Below are 21,526 nucleotides of genomic sequence, written 5' to 3'. Positions count from 1 at the left end.
AACAAATTGGGTAAGAACTAGCCCAAATTTCAGTTCCTCTATTGTGAAAAAAGGATTTTATTACCGACCCAGTCAAAGCTGTTTCATTGGGTCTGGTATACTCTGTAAATAATTCTTTATGCACAAAAACAACCACCACAAGGCGTGAACACTACAGTACAGGTCATTCTTCACCCAAAATATTAGCTCTTTTTTCAGCTGGGTTACATAACAGATTTCCATCTCACTAGTCTGAATGACATGAATAAAACAACACCCAAAAAAAACAAACAATGCAAACAGCCTTACTGGAATTCTAGCTAATCAGCCTATTTACTTTTCCAGCAGCAGCCAAGCCTCATGTGAGCTCCCAATCATTCAGATCAATCTAATTGAATTTTCGAGGCCAAGAGCATTTCACGACACGTGACGCCTCCCCAGCGGAACACAGTGCCAGACACTGCAGGCGTTACATAATCACATGCTGTTGCTGGCTGAGGAGGATTGCTCTCTCAGTCACCTCATGGGCTTGGCAGACACTGCTTCTTCCAATCACGCCCCACAGCTCCTGCCTGCACACACTCTTCACATGTACAGTCACATGCTCCGGGGTCTTCACACAAGGCAGCACGAGGGGGTTGCTTCACTGTGACCAGGCTAAACCTTGATTAACTGACAAAGTAGGGACCCAGCTGCCTGATAAGACTTGCCAGCATTTTTTTTTAACACAGCAAGAATATAATATCAGTGCTTTAAACCTGAAATGTCTGAAGAAATTGGGCCATATTCAGAAAGAATCCTGTGCAAAAAGCAGTAGCTTGATACAGGTTAAATTGAACTTTTTATAATGACTATTCAACATGATATATATTTAGGTAAAACACAGTGCTTGTGCTTATAGCCATGCAGACATCTTTTTTATATTGCACTTTGAAATACCACAATACCACTAATAAAATGAATACAAAAAATATATATTTTAGAAAGATACTTGTGTCAGAAGTACTGTATAACAATGTATACAATACCTGTGATGAACTATGCTAGGTCCAGATACAATGTCTTGCATACAGTATGTGATAATATTTTGCCACTGTGAGGTCATGTTTTTTGTGTTTATTATTTTACAAGTAGTATAATTTACTTGTCATGGTTCAGTACTTTTATCACATGCGTGAGAAGGGCCTGTCGCTAAAACCATCTTTCATCTGTATCGTACCCATCCAAAGCGGCCGAGGCTGGCATGAAGATTTTCATTAATGTCACTTGAGAGACTACAAACAACTGCTGCTGCTGATCTAGAGGAACGTATCTGCCAACTCAGGTCAGAGGGTAGGACTGAGTCACATTGGCAGGGCTACACAAGCCTGTAACAATTCAGTTTCCACTTTGAGGATAAACATATTTGTATATGCACCTGTTTCTTTCACTCTGATTGTGTCACACAGTGTTTCATTTACAAAAACACAGACGACACGCATTAATGCTACTACTGCATTCTCTAAAAAATTTACATTATGACAATGAATTTACACCAAATCTAATTTGAGTCGAATAAACCACCAGCTTTGCCACCTAAATTGAATCTGTCAAATCCCAAATCTAATTGAGCCATCAGTCTTTCTGTTTTATTTTCTCTTTTGTGACAATACTTTATGCCACGTGCATTGTGTTTGTGGGAAATGTTCCTCAAATGTTATTATGAACCTGACCACATTATCTACATTGTTTGTCATTTTTTACAGATGTATGCACAACAGTTTACCAGCAGTTTTCATTTACAGCCATTTCAGATGCCTTTATCACATTAGTAATTAACCTTTTTCTTGTTATATCCCCTTGATTTATTGAACAACAACCCTTTTCTTTAATACAACAGCCAGATGCAAAAATATTATTGCAAAATGTTATACTTAATAACAGGCAATACTCAAATGTAGACATAATACAGTATGTAATAATATAAAATGCATTAAAGATTCAACAAACATTGTACAGTATTAACAAGATATGTAAGTAACATACTGTAGAGCCCTGACAGGGGATTAAAGACTTGTACCAAATGTTTATGCAAAGTTTCATATAATCTAGGAAAATGGTTCACATACCACTGTGGTAAAACAGACAATGCCTTAAATACAGTTCAATTTTCTATGTACTAGGTTCTTGTGTTGGCTTCTCTAAAAAGCCATCTGATTTTGTTAAACTGTGAAAAGTATTGTTTTCACTGAAAATAAACAAACATACTAGGGAAACACAAGGATAAACCTGAGTTAGCTGATACTAATAGATGCTGGAAAACTCGACACACTTTCAATCAAACTTACTGCATGGTTTCGCCTGACTACCAAAAACTTTTCATGATAACATCTTTGTCATTTAACATCTTTGTTTTTACCCAGAGTTTGCCTGATTGTTCATATAGTTTTGTGTCTGGACAATATTCCACACAATTCTCTCAATGAGACACCACTGCCTCTTAGTGACATTTGCTGGGAGTAGCAAAGACACAGCAACCCCAGGGCAGTGCAAGTGAGATCACATCACACTTTAAGTTCAAGTGTCTTTCTATGACTCTAATTTGCTGAACTACACAGTAAAAGGCTGAAGTTTACCATATTGCATTGTACTGGTATATCACAAGAAGATGATCCTCCATCTAGATTAGTCTAATGTAAAGATACAAGCCTTAGGTTATGCCTAGAGTGCTACTTTGAGAAAGAACAGCCAAGTGTTGTAAAACAGTATGCTAACAAATAGAGCACCAGACCTCAAACACGTTTTTTTTTTTTTTTTTTTTTTAAGTGATGACTTTAAGTACCTTAAGTACCTTTTTAAAATTTCAAAATGCACACTCTATATATATATATATATAACGTGTGCAGTAACACAGCTTAAGTGTTCATTCGTTCAGCCTCGTTCAGCCTGATTTGGTTGAAATCATGTGCTGTCACACATTCCTAGTAGTAAATTGTAGCCATGAAACAGGCAGACAAAGCACAGATCTGATCTAAACCCTTCCAAGGCCATAAAATAGCAAATCACTATGGTTTAGCAGCCCACACTCAAACAAGTATAACTACTGTTTATACTTCAGACATATATACTTAATTTGCCTTGCTCATTTAAACTGAACTTTTTTGCTTTTTACAGCAGCTTTAACTTCTGTATGCATATTAATCCTCTACAATTCCTCCTATTGCTAAATTTCTTAATTTCTAAATCTCAATAACAGTATCTCCAAAAATCTAATAGAGATGAAGAATGTGCTGGGTGGTTCTATAGACTTAAGATTTAAGATTACCAGTTCTATAGACTTAAGATCAGATTACCAGTAATATCTGGAGGACCCCATCATGTCACAAGGAGTGTCCAAGACAAAATGGGCAAAATAAATGAGTCTGACAGAACTTCACAGGCTTCTTTTGTATTAAACAGCGCTAGTGTCAGGGGTATTTTGCAGCTTGCTGCTTTGCAGTGGTATTGATTTGTTCACTCAGTGCCAAGGCACATCACGTTGATCAGCAACACTGTTAGCCTATCCTAATCTGAACTTTCCACCAAGACAAAAGCATGCATTGAATGAACTGAATGCTCTGAGTGTGTAGCAGTATATGTTTATTTGCAGATACAGCCAAAATTCCAGCTAACTGGTATTTGGCATGCATACTGCTTTGCCTCAAAAGGTATATTACAATCCATCAGTTTTGCAGCTTTTAACAAAATACCTCACATTGGGATTCCTCTCTCTGGAGTGTATATTGTTCATTAAGAAAATATTAACCCTGTGGAAACTAAATTCCACCGATGATCACTGTGTGCATTTTGTTACAATTAAAGTGCTTCTAGTCAATTGTGTAAAAACAGTGACCACTAGTGCTATCCAGTGGTAGTACATGTGAAAACAAGAACATGCTTGAATTATCTTTATTATCCTCAATATGATTTTCACTCACCAAAATAAGCAGAGGAATGATAAAATAAACTGAAGTCACAAATGAGACCCCATCTCCTTCTCCTTAAAAATAGTCATGCCAGCGGCCTGGTTTGCTTCCAGCGAGTCAAGTATTTGTGCTCCATTTCTCAGCACCCAATGATAGCTTTCAAAGAACTTGCCTTCCATCCTGCTGCTTTTAATTTAAAAAATGTTGCTCACAAAATCAGATTTTTGTGGATTGAATCTGAAGAGAGGCCCAGTCACAAATGTTCTGCTATTTTGGAGGTCCATTTCAAAAATATGATTTAGTTCCTTCTGCTTTATTTGATACCATTTAAACTTTTTCATACAGATGCCCAATATCCCCATTGCCTAGTAAGAATAATAACTGTAGACATACCTGTTCTTCGAAGCTCTCCTTTTTGTCTAGCATTTCTCGTAAGGTTTGGAGGATTTTAATGCACAGCTTTTCTTCCTTATCCATCAGTTTCTTGGTATGTGTAATCAGCCTGCAAAAATAAACTTTTTTTTTTTGTTCAGCAATACAAAAGGGTAAATGAAAATGACCTTCATATGATTCTGTTGGTTTCTGACAAATGATGATGCATTCCTATGTTTGAGTAATTCTAATGATAAATTACACTAAAAGGGAACATAAACAACTACACATGTACAAATACAGAAACATACTATATATATATATATATATATATATATATATATATATATATATATATATTTCAAACAAATGGGGTCACCAAAAAGTGGTTGAAAATACAAGAATAATGATTGAATGACAAATAAATGCGTAATTGAACTATCATCAATCAATTATATGGTATAATTAGAATTAGTTACGCAGGTATTGCAAGGTTCAACTACAGTTGCAATTAAATTAATTACTAATTGCACAATTACAACAGGTTTGTTTTGGAGTCACGCCATGTAGCATATGTACACAATTTGAAATGTATTACTTTGTCTGACAACAGTAAAGCTACTAGCACAGTTATAATATATATATATATATATATATATATATATATATGAGAGAGAGAGAGAGTAAATGGTATGGTTAAAACAGCGTCCTTACCGGTGTGTGAATTGTTTGTCTAGTTTTTATGTTTGCTTTCATAATTTGTGTTTTCTTCCCAGACTTCCAAACCCTTCCCTGACTCATTTCAGCTAAGATTAAATGTTATGTTAAGATTTTCAATACTTTTGTGTGTAATGCCAAATCAGTTAAAATGTAAATTCTTTATGAATATCAAATAGGTTAGATACACAATTCCCAAAGAGCATCATTAATATGATGTTTCAGCTTCTCACACATTACCATGTTCCCTGCAGTAACCAGGGACTACATACACCAGTTAAAACAGGAAGGAAAACTACAGGAGTCAGGAGTCGCCTGGGGACTAGGTCCTTTTTTCAGTTAAACTGCATTTATATCAAGGGGTTTGAAGAGGTTCTCATGAATACTGAGGAACATTTTGGGGTTCATTATACAGTTTATACTGGCCTTGCACAGAATTAGCAATGCATGCATAAATAGCAGCTTTTTGCACAGACATCTTTTACAGAACCTTGTTTGTAATCACACACATGTACCTTTACTAATATCCAAGGATGTTCACATCTCAAGGAGTTTACACAGAAAGCAGCAGCCTAACCACCACACACCCAACTGCAGTGTGACAATCAGCACTGAACACGTCAGACACAATGTATTTGGCAGAATCCCTGCCACCAGAGACAAACAGCTCCAACCACAACACAATGGCACCCAGTATTATAATTGAAATCTTAAGATTGATACCTAGTAGCAAGTTTGTGTTTTTACGTACAGTATGTGTTATACATTTTACGAAGGATGAAAATACGACTCCCATTGCACAGCAGTTTGATAAAACACACCTAGGCTTGATGCCAATACACTGGGGATAATCAAGCATAAATAAGTAAACCTGGAATGGGTGAAACTGTAATGGAAACAGAATCTTATTTACATCCCTGATTTTACCATCCAACATATCTGAACACTATTGCAAAAAAAACCCCAGAAAATGACAATTGGGTATAGTGGCAAGAACAGGTCCAAAGTGTCACACTATGCTCTCAACAGCAGTCCGTCTAAACATTGTACAACTCTGTATTAGTCCTTTAACTTTTTTTTTTTTTTTTTTTTTACTTATTACTGAGTTCTTGTTTTATGTTTCATCCTTGCTGCTTGAAGTCTGCCAGTGTTAGGTAAGATTCTTGCCTCAGGACACCAGCATTATACAAATATTGATTTTCAATGCACATCTAAATTTAAAAAAAAAAATTCTGGGAGTCGTGTAGAAATATTTATCATTGATTTCTTTATGTACACATTAGTTTCACCAGCTTTAATAAAAACAAAAATGTTGGAAGGTGACTCCCTCCCCTTTTCTTTCCTGGATTGTTCTGCAGTATCACACCAGCTATCAAAATGCATGATTAATGCTAGGGGATGCTGGCAAATTGACTGTAAAGTAGGACAGACGGCTTTATGTTGCTATGTAACTGGGCCAAGTCCTAGCAACTTACTTGGACATGAAGGCTCCACTTTCACAACGTATTCTTGCAGCCTCTGGAAACAAAAGCTCTGGACTGTGCAGCACATCAACCAGCACAGAGAATTCAGCCTGCACCATCGGACTGAACTGCTCCTCTAGAGATGCTACAACCCCCTGCAAAAGCAAGACAAGACACAGATGTTAACAGTGTCCATTACAATTATTTAGATTAAGTTAAAAATGCAACAAAAGGTATACAGTGGCATAATACATGTATATACTTGTATACATATATGCCATGGTTTGTTAAAACAATGTTTTAAACGTAAAAAAGATATCATGCACAAACCTTGGATATAATGTTATATGAATCTCTAGCTACCTGTAGCTTCTCAATTATGTTCTTGTAATCCGGTCCTCCAAGAGGCTCCTTGCGTGGCCCACTGCGAGCCGACATCCTCCAGCCCGTGGCTGCCCTCTGCACCATGTTGGTGTGGTTCTTCAAAAAGAGGGTGTTCACATGGCTGTCCAGGTCTACTGGAATGGCTATGGCACGGTTCTTTGCTGGAATGAAGACCAACATGAAATGTGGTCACTGACAAAATTTCAAATCTTTATTTCTTTAAATCATCCTTACAGTATACAAGACCAAAATGGTCTACGTTAATTGATTTGATATCATAAATGATGAAAAAGGAAGCCACGATAATGAGAAAGGAATTATAATTAAAGTTGTTACTTACCAACTTCTGCCAAAGCTTTAATACAACCTTCTACATTGGCTTTCTGTAATGCATTTGGCCATGTGCAGTTGTAAATCCTAAAAGCAGACTGCAGTAGCTGAATAAATATTGGTTGGTGAGTCTGAAATGAGAGTACACCAGTACAATTCTAAATTGCATTCATATAAGGGGGTACATGGTGCAGTAAGGGATTGTGTTGCCTTAATGGTTTGGCTTGGTGCCTCTGGAAGTCACGGTTATTAATTACGAGGGATGGTCTTTTTCTTCTCTCCAGCATGACTGTCTACAGGACACCTTAGAGAATCAATACTGAACTTTTCAAGATTTTGTTCTCGATTGAAGCACATTTCTAGGCATTTAACAAATTAAGATTGTGTTTACTCAGGACGTAACTAAATAATGTATCCTATGTTTAAATCATGAAATACACAAATTCTGCGTTTCAGTTATGTTTTTTTTCTATGAAACTTCAGTTTCAGAAGAATCGATTTCCTGGGGAATGTGCCTTATCAAATGGAGGAGGTTTCTTTGTCAAGCTGGCTTCTCTTCATTAAATATTGACAATATACAGTTTTTCAAGATAAAGCATTGCAAGACTGGATTGGTGTCACTAAATATTCATAAGTTACACTGGTATAAACCAGGGGAATTATTTAAACAATGTCTGTTGCAGCAGATATAATCCTGGACAGCAAACTGAACAAAAGGTAAATTATCTTACAGGTAATGACCAGTGCATAGTATACAGTATTTATGTTGTTATTAAATGTATGTTGTTGTTTAAAATCAAGTTAATAATTGATAATTAATAAAACACACAGTTGTACTCTACTGTACTGTACACACAGTTGTACTTTTGTGTACAGTACAGTAAAAACAATTGGATTTACTTATGGAATGGTTACTCTTCACCATGTTCAACTGTATTAGGAACAGACAGTATAATATATGCATACAAGCAGTACAAGGTGAATTTTAATTAAATGGCTGAAAGGTTTCCTGTCTGGCATGAAATCAGACTCTGTGAAGCTGTTACCTGTAGATTTGAGCTGTTAACAGAAAACGGGGAGCTGAAGAAACCTTTGATGATCGCCATCACAGCGTCTGTGACGTATTTCTCCAGGGCTACATCTGCATGTTTTCTGTCAGTTGTGGTGTTGCAAACCTGAAACAGTAATTTGAAAAAATACATTGGACTCATTCTTTAACCAAACGTTGTACAGTTTTTACTGTACAGGCCAAGCTATAGACAAGCGGCTGTGCTTTTACCACAACAGATGAGGTAATTCCATGAAGTAATTACAATAATGTTCTTCAAATTTGTTAAACTTATCATCTACTGTAAACTTAATTTAAAAATATAGTCCATTCAACTTTGCTGATTTTGATAAACTCATATTTTTAAAAGGTCAAACTAAATTAGTTTTTTTTTTTTCCCCAATTGAACTCTGTTCTCTGACTTTCCAAATGAAATGCAGAGCACAGGTAACCCAAACACTCATCCACAATTTGTTTATTTTTAATCCAAGAACCGGGTTTCAGAAAGCTGAAACAGATTGCAAATTTCCTTTCAGCCATCCAATATGTATTTCTTAATTATGTTGCTGATTTACTGCACTCCAGCTCAAACTGGTGGAACACCTTTGATATCAAACAGCATGTTCTAGTCACATCAGCAATCTCAAGAGTGTTCATGGATGACAGATATAAGCTTAGTCTGTCAATTATAATCCAAATTTTAACTTTGTTGGGAGATTGCACAGGGGGTGGAGGGGGGTTTAATCACATACGCCAGGACTGTGATATGCTGTACCTCAATAAGCACCAGTAATAAAATGTAAGATATTTGATTGCAACTTCTATTACCTGCAGCATCAAAGAGCAGCAACCTCAAAACCACCTGCTGCAAAACTAACGTGAAAATGGATTGATAAAGCAACACAGCTGATGACTTACCCGAGCCATGTCAACAAGGAAGTTCTCAAAAAGTTTCCAGATGTGGTTACTGGTATATATCTCCTTCATCTCAACCTCTGTGTCTACATAACAGTGGTCCACAAAATTGACATAGGCAGTTTTCACCTAAAAAAAACAGAAGAGAGTTGAATATGATAAACGGGCAAACCAGACCTACACGCACAGTCTTGACAAAGAACACTGTTAGTTAAATGCTTTCTTTCAGTCCGTGCTCCAAGGAGTGTGTAACTAAAAGGATTTATTTTTAAAGGATTACGAAATAAAGTAGTTTGGGAAATATGCAAAGCAAAGCCAGAATATTTTATTAATATAATAAAATGGGGGGGAAACAGTAAAATGATATGGAAACATTTAGATTGTTTAACTAAAAGAAAAGGATGAAATATACATGTGGGATAGCAACTAAAAATTAAAGATAAAATAGTGAACAAAGCAAAAGCATATGATGTCTTTATTTATAAGCCCTTATGTCCTCTTCAGAAACCCTGCTAATGTAAAGATAAAACAAATAGCCGGGTGCACGAATAGCAAACCCTTGTGAAGTTTAGCAACTGCAGTTGAACAACGCACTGAGAGCATCTACAGTACCTTGTGGTATGAGGTCAGAACTCTAGTGCCCTAAAGCAGAGCACTAGAGTTAACAATAAGGCTGTATTCTCAATCCCAACCTTCACAGACAGTATTACATATATTCTGTGATTTGTTTTATAACTGCATAACAAAAATATTACTACTTAGCGTGTTTTTTTTATTCTGTATAAATATATTGAAATAATTAAAGCAATATTGGTGGAATGCATATGTAAAACGGAGACAGCATTACAAATCAGCCAGCTAGCTAACTATTACAGAAATCCAAAAGACCAGTATCAATAAACAGTAGTTGGGATTCTGCAGCATCGCTTTCTTTCAGATCTATTCACTTGTTACCTCAGGAATGCAGTCATCATGGGTCACCACTCTGACAATGTCATCCAGAGGGAGCAGGGAGTTGCACTTGATCTCTGTGTACACGTTCTTCCCCTCAGTACAGGCTGCCAGCAGCGCTACCAGGGTGATGTGGTAGGCCAGAGCCCCACTCTCATCTCTACGGTCCCGCTCAGAGCACATCATCTGCAGCAGGATGGGAAAGGAGGTCCGGTCGTTGTAGAAAACCAGAACATCCTCTCCTCCACTGACCAGCTAAAACCAGAAATAAATACACAGTTTGTATCCAGTGTTGCTTTTCATATAGCACTTACAGTGGCTATAGTAGATATATACTTCATTACAAAAAATGGATTACTGTATATGTGTATCTTGGAAATGTAGAAAGTGGATTAGTATTATTTTATTTGCCAATTATTTTAATACATCTTTCCACAAGTCCAGTGGTAGCTCAAAAAAGTCTTGTATCCATTCTCCAAGAAAGACAAATGACTGAAGCTACTACCCATTTACCCCTTGTTCACTAAGAACAGTCATCCGTTTTCTACGAATGTAGAACGACTGGGTGGGATATTTATTCTTCATTTTACCCAGAAAAGTTTATGCAAAGGTAACTATGAACACTGGCAACACATGTCTTTTACAAACAGAACTATCTTCACATGGTGTGATAGGGACTGTAGAAAAACAACGGTGAGACAATCTGATCAAACCAACACAGTCAGCCTCTTTTTTTTGGATTCACATATACAGTACACTACCCTGGATTGGATAAGATTTTTCCTAACTTGAGAAAGAAGAAATGTTACTTTAGCTCATCCTTAAAATGTGCATTCTCTGTACAATCCTAGCAACCAACCAGTGCCAACTCTCTCCCAGGTGACAAATATTCATTTGAAAATGATTGATGTGAAACCACTGAAGGTTTGAAAGGGTATGCAGTATGGATGCAAGTCTAACTTGCCTGTGGAACAGCTGACTCAGAGCAGGGGTGGTTATTGTATAAATGAAAATTTAAAGTGGCACACCAGGTCTTTAAAATGTGGATATTAGTAGAAATGCATGTTTGTTATGCATGCTGTATTGTGTATGCTATTGGTCTTGAAAAGGAATCCCTTAGTTGTTCGGTACCCACACAAGGCCTACCTCAGTCATGACCTTGTCCTGGCATTTCTTCACGTATTTGCCATCAGCTTTCACAATGGTTTGTAAAAAGCGGAGATACTGCACGTGCCGGCCGTGAGTCTCTATGCAGTGCACAAAATGATGGACCACCCTCTCACTGATGTCGTTGCAAAGATGGTAATTATTCATAAAGACATGCCTCATCGTTTCAGCCTCCAGCAGCTGTAAGGGGAAAACAGCCTTAATCACAAGATAAATGATTCTGCTGTACTTCAGATAGGGTTTCTAAATTCATTTTAATAAACCATTTTAGCTCAGGTGGTCTTACTTCCAGTGGAAGCTCCCTTTGTAGCCCATCACATATTTAACCCAAAGTCATTTGCAAGGTATTACATCAGCAATAACCAATACTGTTCTCAAAGCCACCTTCCCACCTTTTACCAAAAATCCAATGCATGACCCCAGGATATTTTAATATACACCTCACTAAACTGTCAAAAGACATAATACATGTTTACATGTCATCATTTCCAAGTACTAAAACAGAGCTTTACAAAAGTACATAAGACTACACACACACCATGATGTGCTTAGCAATTGTCCAACATACAGCCAGAGGTACTGTAATGGTGGACCAACGCAAGACCACCAGTACTCAAACCAGGTCCTAAAGGTAAAGGCCTGTGTTCTGGGAAAGGCTATTTCCACTTCGCCAAACTAATATCAGATGCACTGTTACGGTACTTCCAAAATTAAAGAACATCAATCTCATACCAATTGCTGTCTGAGTAAATGAATTTTAAGAATTAAAAATGAAACTGCAGGCCCTGAATGGCATGAAATAAAGCACATACTCCAGGAGTGAGGAAGAGGTTTAGGTTTTTATGGAGCAGGGCCTGGTTCTGAGGGTTTCCACGGCAGAAGTTCTGTAGGAATACGTGGGCTAGATTCATAATTTCATTCATCTTCTCGTCAGACTAGAATATAAAAATAAAAAAATGCAGTGTTATGATAAACACCACAACAGTGTGTGTGAATGTGCTTTGCAGAAATCATACAGTGTTCAACATGTTCATTGAATTTGCTGCCAGTTATTCTTGACAATTCAACAATAAACAACACTTCTGATTCTGTGGTAAACTGGATTTGGAAAGTCACTGAAATCACTATTTGTGTATTTATTCAGTCTTCTGCCTTTTTTCACTTATTTACAGTCTTGTTGTTGTTGTTGTTGTTGAGGTTACTGTTGTATTTGTGTCTGTTTCTTAAACCAGAAACAAAATCACCCTCAGCATTTGCCTAAAAGGAACACCAAGTGAAATAGAAGAAAAGCTGTTCAGAGTATACATTGTCTCCAGTAACTATTATGTGAAGTACTATTAAATATTTGATAAACAGCAAGTATGTCTAATTTTTCATTTCCGTATAGAAAAATTGTTGACGGTGGCATTAGAGAATATTACTTCTAGTCTCACACTCTTGAGAATCAGCAAATCTAGATTTAAAAATAGTTACACAAGTCACCTTTTCAAAAGGGATCTGCAAGAGGTCCAGAACTACTGTATGAGCACCCATGTTCTTCAACAGCCTCTGCTGCTGAATCCGACTCTTTTTGCTCTGATGATAATGCTTACTCAATCGAATCAAAATCTGAAAAGAAAAAAAAAACCTGTATTGTTCTTATTATTTTTAAAACCTGGGGCACGCAACACAAAGCATTGAAACTCATAGTTTGACTAAATAAAATTGTATTAATGGACTATAGGATTATATGGAAAATGTTGATAGCTTGGCATTATTGTTATAGATTTATTTGTATTATGCAAGCTGTAGAATAATATGCATGATTTACATTAACATGTATATATACAGTACAGTGTATAGTGAACTTACTGGCATACATATGTACATGTAACAACACCAACCTCTTTGACAATGTTGTAATTGTTGCTCTTGTTGCTATCAATCTGGGGCTTTTTGTTTCCATCTTGCACAGGGCTTAGGATGCCTGGTTCCTACAACCAAGATCACAAAACAAAGTCCATTATACTTTTCATATCCTGCGCTTCCAATATTGACTGCACATGTGAAGTTATATACAATACTGGGAACATGGACATGTATACCACATGGACATTTTGAATAAGCCTGGAAGACAGCAGTGCATTTCTACAAGTTGATAAACCTCTATGCACTAATTGGAACCTTTGCTTAGCAGCTTTCTGGCAACAGTTCAGCACCTTACATACTGACAGGGTTTGGATGCTGTATGGTATTTCAGCATCCTGGATTTTAAAATCTACTTCAATAACAATAAAAAGTAAAAGCATAAACTAATGTAAATCTCTGAGTGCATGAACAGAACCTGGGCAGTTAGATTAGTGTATGATTTGTCTCAAGCATCTACACACAAACATTAACCTTTTGCTTTAACTTTTAAGTCACAATATGATGTCAAAATTGCTTTTCAGTCTCCCAAGGGGACATCTGATTTCTTATTTATCTGTACAATCGATGCTGTTTAGTGTTCAATGCTGTTGAATGTTCCCATTGCATATGGCACCAGACTAAATCGACAACCTGTGTAACACTCAAAAGACACAATAGACTTTATTTCAGGTTTGTCCTTTACCTCATGAATTTGTTCTTTGGCTTGTCCTTCGCCCATTTCCTCGCTCCCATAGTTGATGCTCTTTTCAACCCACAGCTCAGATTTTTCTACTGTCAGCCTCAGCTGGTCCAGGTCTGCCTTGATCTGTTTATAGTTTTCTACGTCCTGTTCGGAGACCAGAAGCTGGACCTTAAATAGAAAATGAATAATACATTACAAACTTCAATGTGTGGAAAACAAAAGCAATCTAATAATGCTGTGGTAAGACTTTGTATTCTGGATCTGCCAGGGGTTGAAGTCCATGGAGATATACTGTTCATATAATGTGTCAGGCTGTCTTTGTGGGTGTAGAATTAGAATCCTTTTTGTCTTTCCGATAACAAAATAGGGTTTTAGCTACAAAATGTGATTCAATAGAAGAACCTCATTTATTCACCAACAGCTATTTCAAATTGCAGTTTGATTTTATACTCTAAGCATCTTCAGAATCAGTGCTTGGTTTTATGCCAGTACAAATGGAAGAACAGGAGGATGAATATAACTGCATCTGAATTCAGTCAAAATAATATATCAAAATAAAATGTTGTTTAATTACAATCGGAAATACAGTTCAGAATAGTTTATAGTAGTCTTGATCTGAAGTTTATGACCACAACATATACTATAGACCTACTGTATAGGCCACAGCATGATAAGAAACATATTTTAATGGGATAGATCAAGCATTGTATTTCAAGCAGTCTACCCAGCATATTCTTGTTTATTGGTCTTCATGTTTGAAAATCATATATATATATATATATATATATATATATATATATATATATATATATATATATATATATGAAAAAAAACAGGACTGGGTGCACTAATGGAGATTTCTTGCAAAAAAAACATGATGCTACTTAATGAGAACTTTTCTGAAGGTCTGTATTTATGGGCTACATTATGTATTCGCCTGCCATTTACAGATATCCCTTAAAGTTTTAAAATGTGAGAAAGAGACCATTGAGGATATATTTAACAAAACAGCAGGGACAATCTACAGAACTGCACAACATTTGAGATTAAGACTATGCCAGTATAAGGAGAATTACAGAGCTTGATAACACTACCTGTTTAAAGGCCTGCAGGACCTCTGCTCTTTGGCTGAAGTGTTTGAACAGCAGCTGGAGGGAACCGGAAACCAGAGGAGGGTAGTCATGCATTATCAGATGAATCAGGACTCGGAGAAACGTCCGTCCACCCTCATCATCCAGCTCCACTGCACTCCTTTCTTTACTGGAATACAGAGAAGAAAAGCTTGATCTTAAACAGAAATACAATGTATTACCACAACAAAGCCCACTCGGACAGAGCACTTAGAAGCCAACATATACAGTTAATACAGACAACCTACTATACTTTTTACTATTCAAGCTGGGTCTAAAGGGTGGCTCCAGAGATAAGGCTTTTAGTCATCAAGCAACTAAACAGTTTTCTAACAGAAAGGAAGTTTCTTTAACAAAATAATTTCTAGATGCAAGGAACGTTACCCCTCCATGTCTGCAAGAAAGATGCATGGGAGACAATAGAGCAGTGATAGATACAACTACAGTAACCATAAACCTGTCATTTAATAGGTATGGCCAAGGCACATACAGGAAGGCTGACCCCACGAGCTCTCATGGAAATGAGGGGAATCTATAGTGGGATGAGTGGTGAAACTGCCTGGCATAGCTTTTTGATTCAAGGCACAACATTTTTTACCTTCAAGTCAAGAACTGGTTGTTTTCTTTTACACATGCTTTTGCATTTGATTGCTTTCATCTCAAAGCTTGGTGCCAGAAGATGAAACTTACTAATTATCAACATCAAAAGGTTGGTGTTTTAAAACTCCAGCCTCAGATAATGTGGAATCCTTTCCAGTGCTTCAAACTGTTGGGAATCATTAGGGAGGTTTCAAAAAGAATGATCAGCACTTTGCAACTACAGGCAGACTCAAGCTGAATTAGTAAGGTGCTTTTGTTTATTTTTTGTGGGGAACTTTCATTTAAATTTTCACTTAAAGCTTGAAGGGAGCTTTAAGAAAAAGAAAATAATAATAATAATAATTGCACTATATAGTTGAACTAACAAATTCTCTTCAAACAGATAGTTATCTAGTAGCATTTGTACCTAATAAAAACAGTTACATTAAACACATTCATTGAAGTGTACATGTATATCCATATATCAGCACTGGAAGACCATGATGTAATTGACATTGTCTCTTGTGTCATCTAGAAAGAGTTGTATGTTCTATGTCTTACCTGATTACGGCAGTCTGTGGTTGCTTGTGTTGTCTGGTTCCTTTGGCTGCTTGTGTGGGAGTGGGAATGGCAAGTTTGTGTTAAAAACCCTAAAGGCACATTTCCTTGCTTTTGTGGCGATGGGTTCAACCCTAACTGCTGCATTAACGTAGTTTTTTGCAATTAATTTTTGAAGAGTTTTTATTTTTTACTAAAAATTACTTTTGTGGAGGTGTTGCATGCATGACATTTCACCATTTTATTAGACATGCTAATTCAAAGAGTTCAAACAAATTCTAGGAAGATATTAAAGAATGTTAGTCATGTGAATCTACATAGTATTTGACATTTAATGTATAATGCAGGTGAAATGGGACTGCGCTGGGGAGATCCAAGTAAAACACCTGCATCCCAATACACTTTTCACAAAGGGACATAGGAATGTGAGACCAGCTATTGAAATGTGTCAACTGGCTTATTACAGTCTTTATGAAAAAAATCTGTAGCTATGCAACATGACTTTTATCATATACTACAGCAATCCAGTAAGAGACCAGCTTTGTGTTTGTATGCAACGTTTTCTAATTGCAAAAACATGCTAGTTACCATCTATTAGTGAAATATGTATAATGCTCAATATATACAGTATGTGTGTATACAGTAGCCTACATTACAAACATGAGACAAATGTATATACAGTATATTGCAATTGAGAGCAAATGTTTAACATACTGCTCATTATTTACTAAAATTAGAACTTTTTAAAAGTGATTCTATTACATTGAAATCTACTATTAAACTGCAAGAATAATTTGACTGTACTGCAGTTGTGATTTTTTTTTTTAAATGAGGAAATCAATAATAATAATAATAATAATAATAATAATAATAATAATAATAATAATAATAATAATAATAATAATGATAATGTCCAGATAAAATACGCCGGTGTCCTGACAGTATTTGCGCTAAACGAGAATGACTGTACAGTAGTATAAACTGTATTTCATACGGTTTTGTATATTTGGCATTTTCTGTGTTTTTGTTTTTATCCCAGATAATTAAAATTCCATATATTCTATTTTATTTACAGAGCATTCACTTAAAAGTACATAGCTATTTTTTTTTTTTAAATAAAAAATTTAGTAAATCACCAATTATTTTATTATTTTCTCCCAATTTGGCATATCCAATTATTTTTTTTAGGCTCAGCTCACCACTGTCACACCCGCACTGACTTGGGAGCGGCGAAGACGAACACACTCTATCCTCCGAAGCATGTGCTGTCAGCCGACCGCCGACCACTTTTTTTCACACAGCAGACTCACCATGCAGCCACCTCAGAATTACAGCGTCAGAGGACAACGCAGCTCTGGCCAGCTTACAGGCAAGCCCGCAGGCGCTACAGGGGTCACTGGTACGCAGTAAGCTGAGGACACCCAGGCCAACCAAAGCCCCCGCGAGATCCAGATCTCGGAAACTAAATGAGGTAGCGACATGAAACCCCCCACGTTTACACAACTTCACAAGTGGCTCTAAACATTGAAATCAGTATGTAATTCAGACAAACACAGCCAAAGTTATTGAGGTGCAAAGTTAGGGGTTTAACACTGAGCACCCAACTCAACCCTAACTATAACCGTGCCGTTATAATACTTATTCAAGTTTAATGATACATATCATTCTGACTTCTAGAGAGACACAGTATTATCATCTAAAATGAGTTTGCCCTCTGACCTCTGTATCTTTCACCTACCATCCGGCAAACATGGTCTCTGCAAGTGCTGCAATCGCATCTATATCAGGCTCTGTAACTAAAGAAAAAAAAAAAAGTTACTTAGGGGCTGGCATTATAGTCATGAATTTACTTTGTATTCTATAAAACACAGTCTTACTGGTCATGGAGGGAAGTCCTGAAAGGGATATGGAACTGTCATTTAAATTGCTATCTCCAAACTCCTTCTTGTAGATAGACAGCAGGTAGGTGATCCTGTAGTCCAGTCGCACACTGAGAATAAACTATATAGAATGTCTCCCTTAGAAAATAATACTGAAAACAGTTCAGGTCAAGTAGACAAGCACTTTGGTGAATGGCTTTGTCAGTGTACTGATTTGAGCTGTAGTGGTGGTACCATGATGTTGGATAAATTGAAAATAAAAACATGTCAGCAAAAAGTAACAGGAATTACATAACAAAAATAAACATATATGAGGGAAATGGGATAAAACAAAGAAAAATCTAATATTTAGATTACATATAATATTAAAATGTAATAACAAAAGGAACTGACTTGTATTATCAGTGGAGGTTTGGTATGCACTTACTTGGAGTATCTCAATGATTTTCAGTTTGGTATCCATTACCATCACGTCCTCGCTGTCAGCAAGGCTGACCTGCTTTCCGTGGCGAGCAGTGGGCTGAGAGTCATGCACAACGGGCAGGACTGATCCTCGGCTCAGCACCATCTGAGTCATCATCTCTCCTACACCGTGAATTGTCTTCAGTACATTGTTCCCTATATTTAAAAAAAAAAAAAAAAAAAGTGCCACAAATGACGTATCAGTAAGACTGAAAAAACAAAGCAAAAAAAACAATGTATACTTACCACATATGCTACAAACACATAATACACTTGACTAGGTGTGGGTTACACAGTGATTACATGGCCTAGCTCACATGTGAAAACAGTTTAATCATCTTCGTGTGTTGGTAGACCACTAAAAAAACGAGTTGGCTGATACAATTGCCATCCTAGATTTTAATGGCAGGAGGTGGACTTTGAAGTCAGCACTGAGATGTTAGCTGGAATGCTGTGGGAAAATCAACTTGGTATTAAAGCTGCAAGTTTTAAATATCTCTCCTGTGACCATATGAAGTTTGAGTCACAAATACCCAACAAAGTCCCACACTTGAGCAAGCAGGATTCATTAAAAGAGTGTCATAATGACAATATCAGAGACAGCGCTGTGGACTGTGGGTCAGAATCAGGAAGAACAAACCCTCGACTCAGACTGGTTTTGCTCATTAGCTTGTCTACCCCATCGGTTGTTGTCATTTCCATGTGACTTGCCCCTGTGACTTATAACACCGTGTAACAAATTATTTTTTTTTTTGGTTCCTGGGTAGTAAGTGTTATTTCCTAATTGCTTATGCCTCAAAAGTATAGAAAATGGCTATTATTCCCCACAAACTTTGCTTTTGTGACCAGGACAGTGATATTTTGAAATTTACCTATTTTCCAGAACATTCCAGATAGATTCAGTGCTGAGTAAACTTGGAGTAACTTCTAGAACTTTCTAGAACTTTCCAGTAATATAAATAGTAGTATAAATACAGGGGCCTTAAGCCCACCAGTTCAGTTTAGTTCCAGCTGCCTAAGTGGATACATATCTGCATTTTTCTGAGATGGCATCAAGGTCATAGGAGACTTCAAAATGGTGGCATTCCCTGATGGGTTTCCAAGGCGGTTTTACCAAGTTTCCCTGCTATCTTTGCCTTTGGGACAGCAGGGACACCAAGGCGCACTACCACAGGCGGGACTGGCCACAGCGGACCGAGTTCTCTGTGGGGAGGAACAACGTCAAGTGGGAGCCACTGGTGGACCCCCAGAAGGTGCTGATGCCACCACTGCACATCAAATTGGGCCTTATGAAACAATTTGTCAGAGCTCTAGATAAGGAGTCGGCAGCCTTCAAGTACCTTCAAGACTTCTTCCCTAAGCTGTCTGAGGCAAAGGTCAAAGCTGGTGTCTTCATCGGACCACAGATTAAAGAAGATCCTGGAGTGCAATGAATTCCCCAAGAAGCTCACTAGTAAGGAGAAAGCGGCTTGGAACAGCTTTGTCGCAGTGGTTCGGGGCTTCCTGGGCAATCACAAGGCCGAAAACTATGTGGAGCTGGTTGAGACTCTGGTGAAGAACTACGGCACAATGGGCTGTAGGATGTCCCTCAAAGTCCATATCCTTGATGCTCATCTTGATAAATTCAAGGAGAACATGGGAGCGTACTCGGAGGAGCAAGGCGAGCGCTTCCACCAGGATATACTGGACTTTGAACGCCGCTACCAAGGACAGTATAACGAGAACATGATGGGAGACTACATTTGGGGGCTGATTCGTGAAAGTGATTTACAGTATAATCGTAAATCTCGAAAAACTACTCACTTCTAAATCTTTTGTAGTCATTTTTGTATTACTTTAGTATAAATACATGTTAATTTGGACTCGTATGTTGTTTTTTTCTGACTTTATGTGAACGAAAAGACACATTCGCCCGTTTTCTCATTGGAAATAGGTAAATTTCAAAATATCACTGTCCTGGTCACAAAAGCAAAGTTTGTGGGGAATAATAGCCATTTTCTATACTTTTGAGGCATAAGCAATTAGGAAACAACACTTACTACCCAGGAACAAAAATTGTGTTACATAGTGTAATAATAGCCATGTAATAAATGAGTACAGTTTTTTACCTTTTTCTATGGGCTTTAACTTGTATGCAAAATATGATTTCCTGAATGACCTGTTACAAACGTAAAGATTTCAAAATGACTAACACTGGTTCAGTCTTGCTTACCTCCATCAGAAAATGTGCTTAATCTATCCGTATATGATGACACGGGATGCTGCACAATGTCCAGAATTGCTAGTAATGTCCTGGTCAACCTCAGCAACTCACTAAAACTATAAAATCCAAAGTAGACCAGGTTACGTGCCAAGTGCACCACCTAGAAGGGAAAAACACTTTGTAAATTCTTATTTTAAACCTTTTAACACCTTTGTACCTAAACTAATTAATTAATTAATTGATTAATTAAATAAATAAATAAATAAATAAATAAATAAATAAATAGTCTAACAGATAGGCATTTGGTATTGTTTTGATAAGTGTTTCAGTATTCTGAATTGCAACCAAGATTTCACACAACTTCTGTATTAAAAAAATAAACAAGCGAACAATAACCCTACATACACTACATATGCAGGTCACTGAAAAGAACGCTCGTCTACTGGACTAAGGCCTAAAAGTGTACAAAGTGCATCAATACTCAATATGGACTGGTGTTCAACCATTTTATCTGAATTGTAATGGAGTGTTTCGGAACACCTGTAGATGTGGCATTTTCTTATAAATAAAAGCTTGTAGTTCAATTAATAATCCTTGGTGGTCTGTAATAACCAGTAGGTAGTGCTTAAACCTAGTTAGTATTTTCTATATGACATCTTAGTTAATTCATACTTTACAACAACTTTATAAACAGATCTATCGATATCTTCTAGGGTTAACAGGCTTTAAGTTTTCACTTGGTGGAAAATGTGGAACCTGTCCCTTTGTTGTCATATTACAAATGCTAAAAATCTATTTGGACAGCAAAACACAGCAAAATATAAAACATACTCTAAAAAGCTTTAGGTAAACAG

The 21,526-nt window shown here is 36.9% G+C and overlaps 1 protein-coding gene across 1 annotated transcript in view; it reads right to left on the bottom strand.

The window, feature by feature from the left end:
• The window catches only part of LOC117415087 (inositol 1,4,5-trisphosphate receptor type 2-like), a 113,167-nt gene that overhangs the window by 55,208 nt on the left and 36,433 nt on the right, over positions 1-21,526 (bottom strand). Inside the window, exons 21-37 of the mRNA XM_034025028.3 lie at positions 20,682-20,832; positions 18,435-18,625; positions 18,005-18,128; positions 17,866-17,923; positions 14,955-15,120; positions 13,861-14,028; positions 13,154-13,243; positions 12,753-12,878; positions 12,083-12,205; positions 11,250-11,450; positions 10,107-10,358; positions 9,156-9,281; positions 8,236-8,364; positions 7,200-7,320; positions 6,839-7,020; positions 6,488-6,630; positions 4,317-4,425 (exon numbers count right to left, since the gene is read on the bottom strand). Of these exons, the coding sequence (XP_033880919.3) occupies positions 4,317-4,425; positions 6,488-6,630; positions 6,839-7,020; positions 7,200-7,320; positions 8,236-8,364; positions 9,156-9,281; positions 10,107-10,358; positions 11,250-11,450; positions 12,083-12,205; positions 12,753-12,878; positions 13,154-13,243; positions 13,861-14,028; positions 14,955-15,120; positions 17,866-17,923; positions 18,005-18,128; positions 18,435-18,625; positions 20,682-20,832 (2,460 nt within the window). The remainder of the gene's footprint in view (positions 1-4,316; positions 4,426-6,487; positions 6,631-6,838; positions 7,021-7,199; positions 7,321-8,235; positions 8,365-9,155; positions 9,282-10,106; positions 10,359-11,249; positions 11,451-12,082; positions 12,206-12,752; positions 12,879-13,153; positions 13,244-13,860; positions 14,029-14,954; positions 15,121-17,865; positions 17,924-18,004; positions 18,129-18,434; positions 18,626-20,681; positions 20,833-21,526) is intronic.

Source organism: Acipenser ruthenus, chromosome 7, assembly GCF_902713425.1.
Source record: "Acipenser ruthenus chromosome 7, fAciRut3.2 maternal haplotype, whole genome shotgun sequence".
In the NCBI taxonomy this organism is placed as follows: domain Eukaryota; kingdom Metazoa; phylum Chordata; class Actinopteri; order Acipenseriformes; family Acipenseridae; genus Acipenser; species Acipenser ruthenus.
Note: the sequence above shows the minus strand (reverse complement) of the source record. Positions and strands in the feature narration are given on the sequence as shown.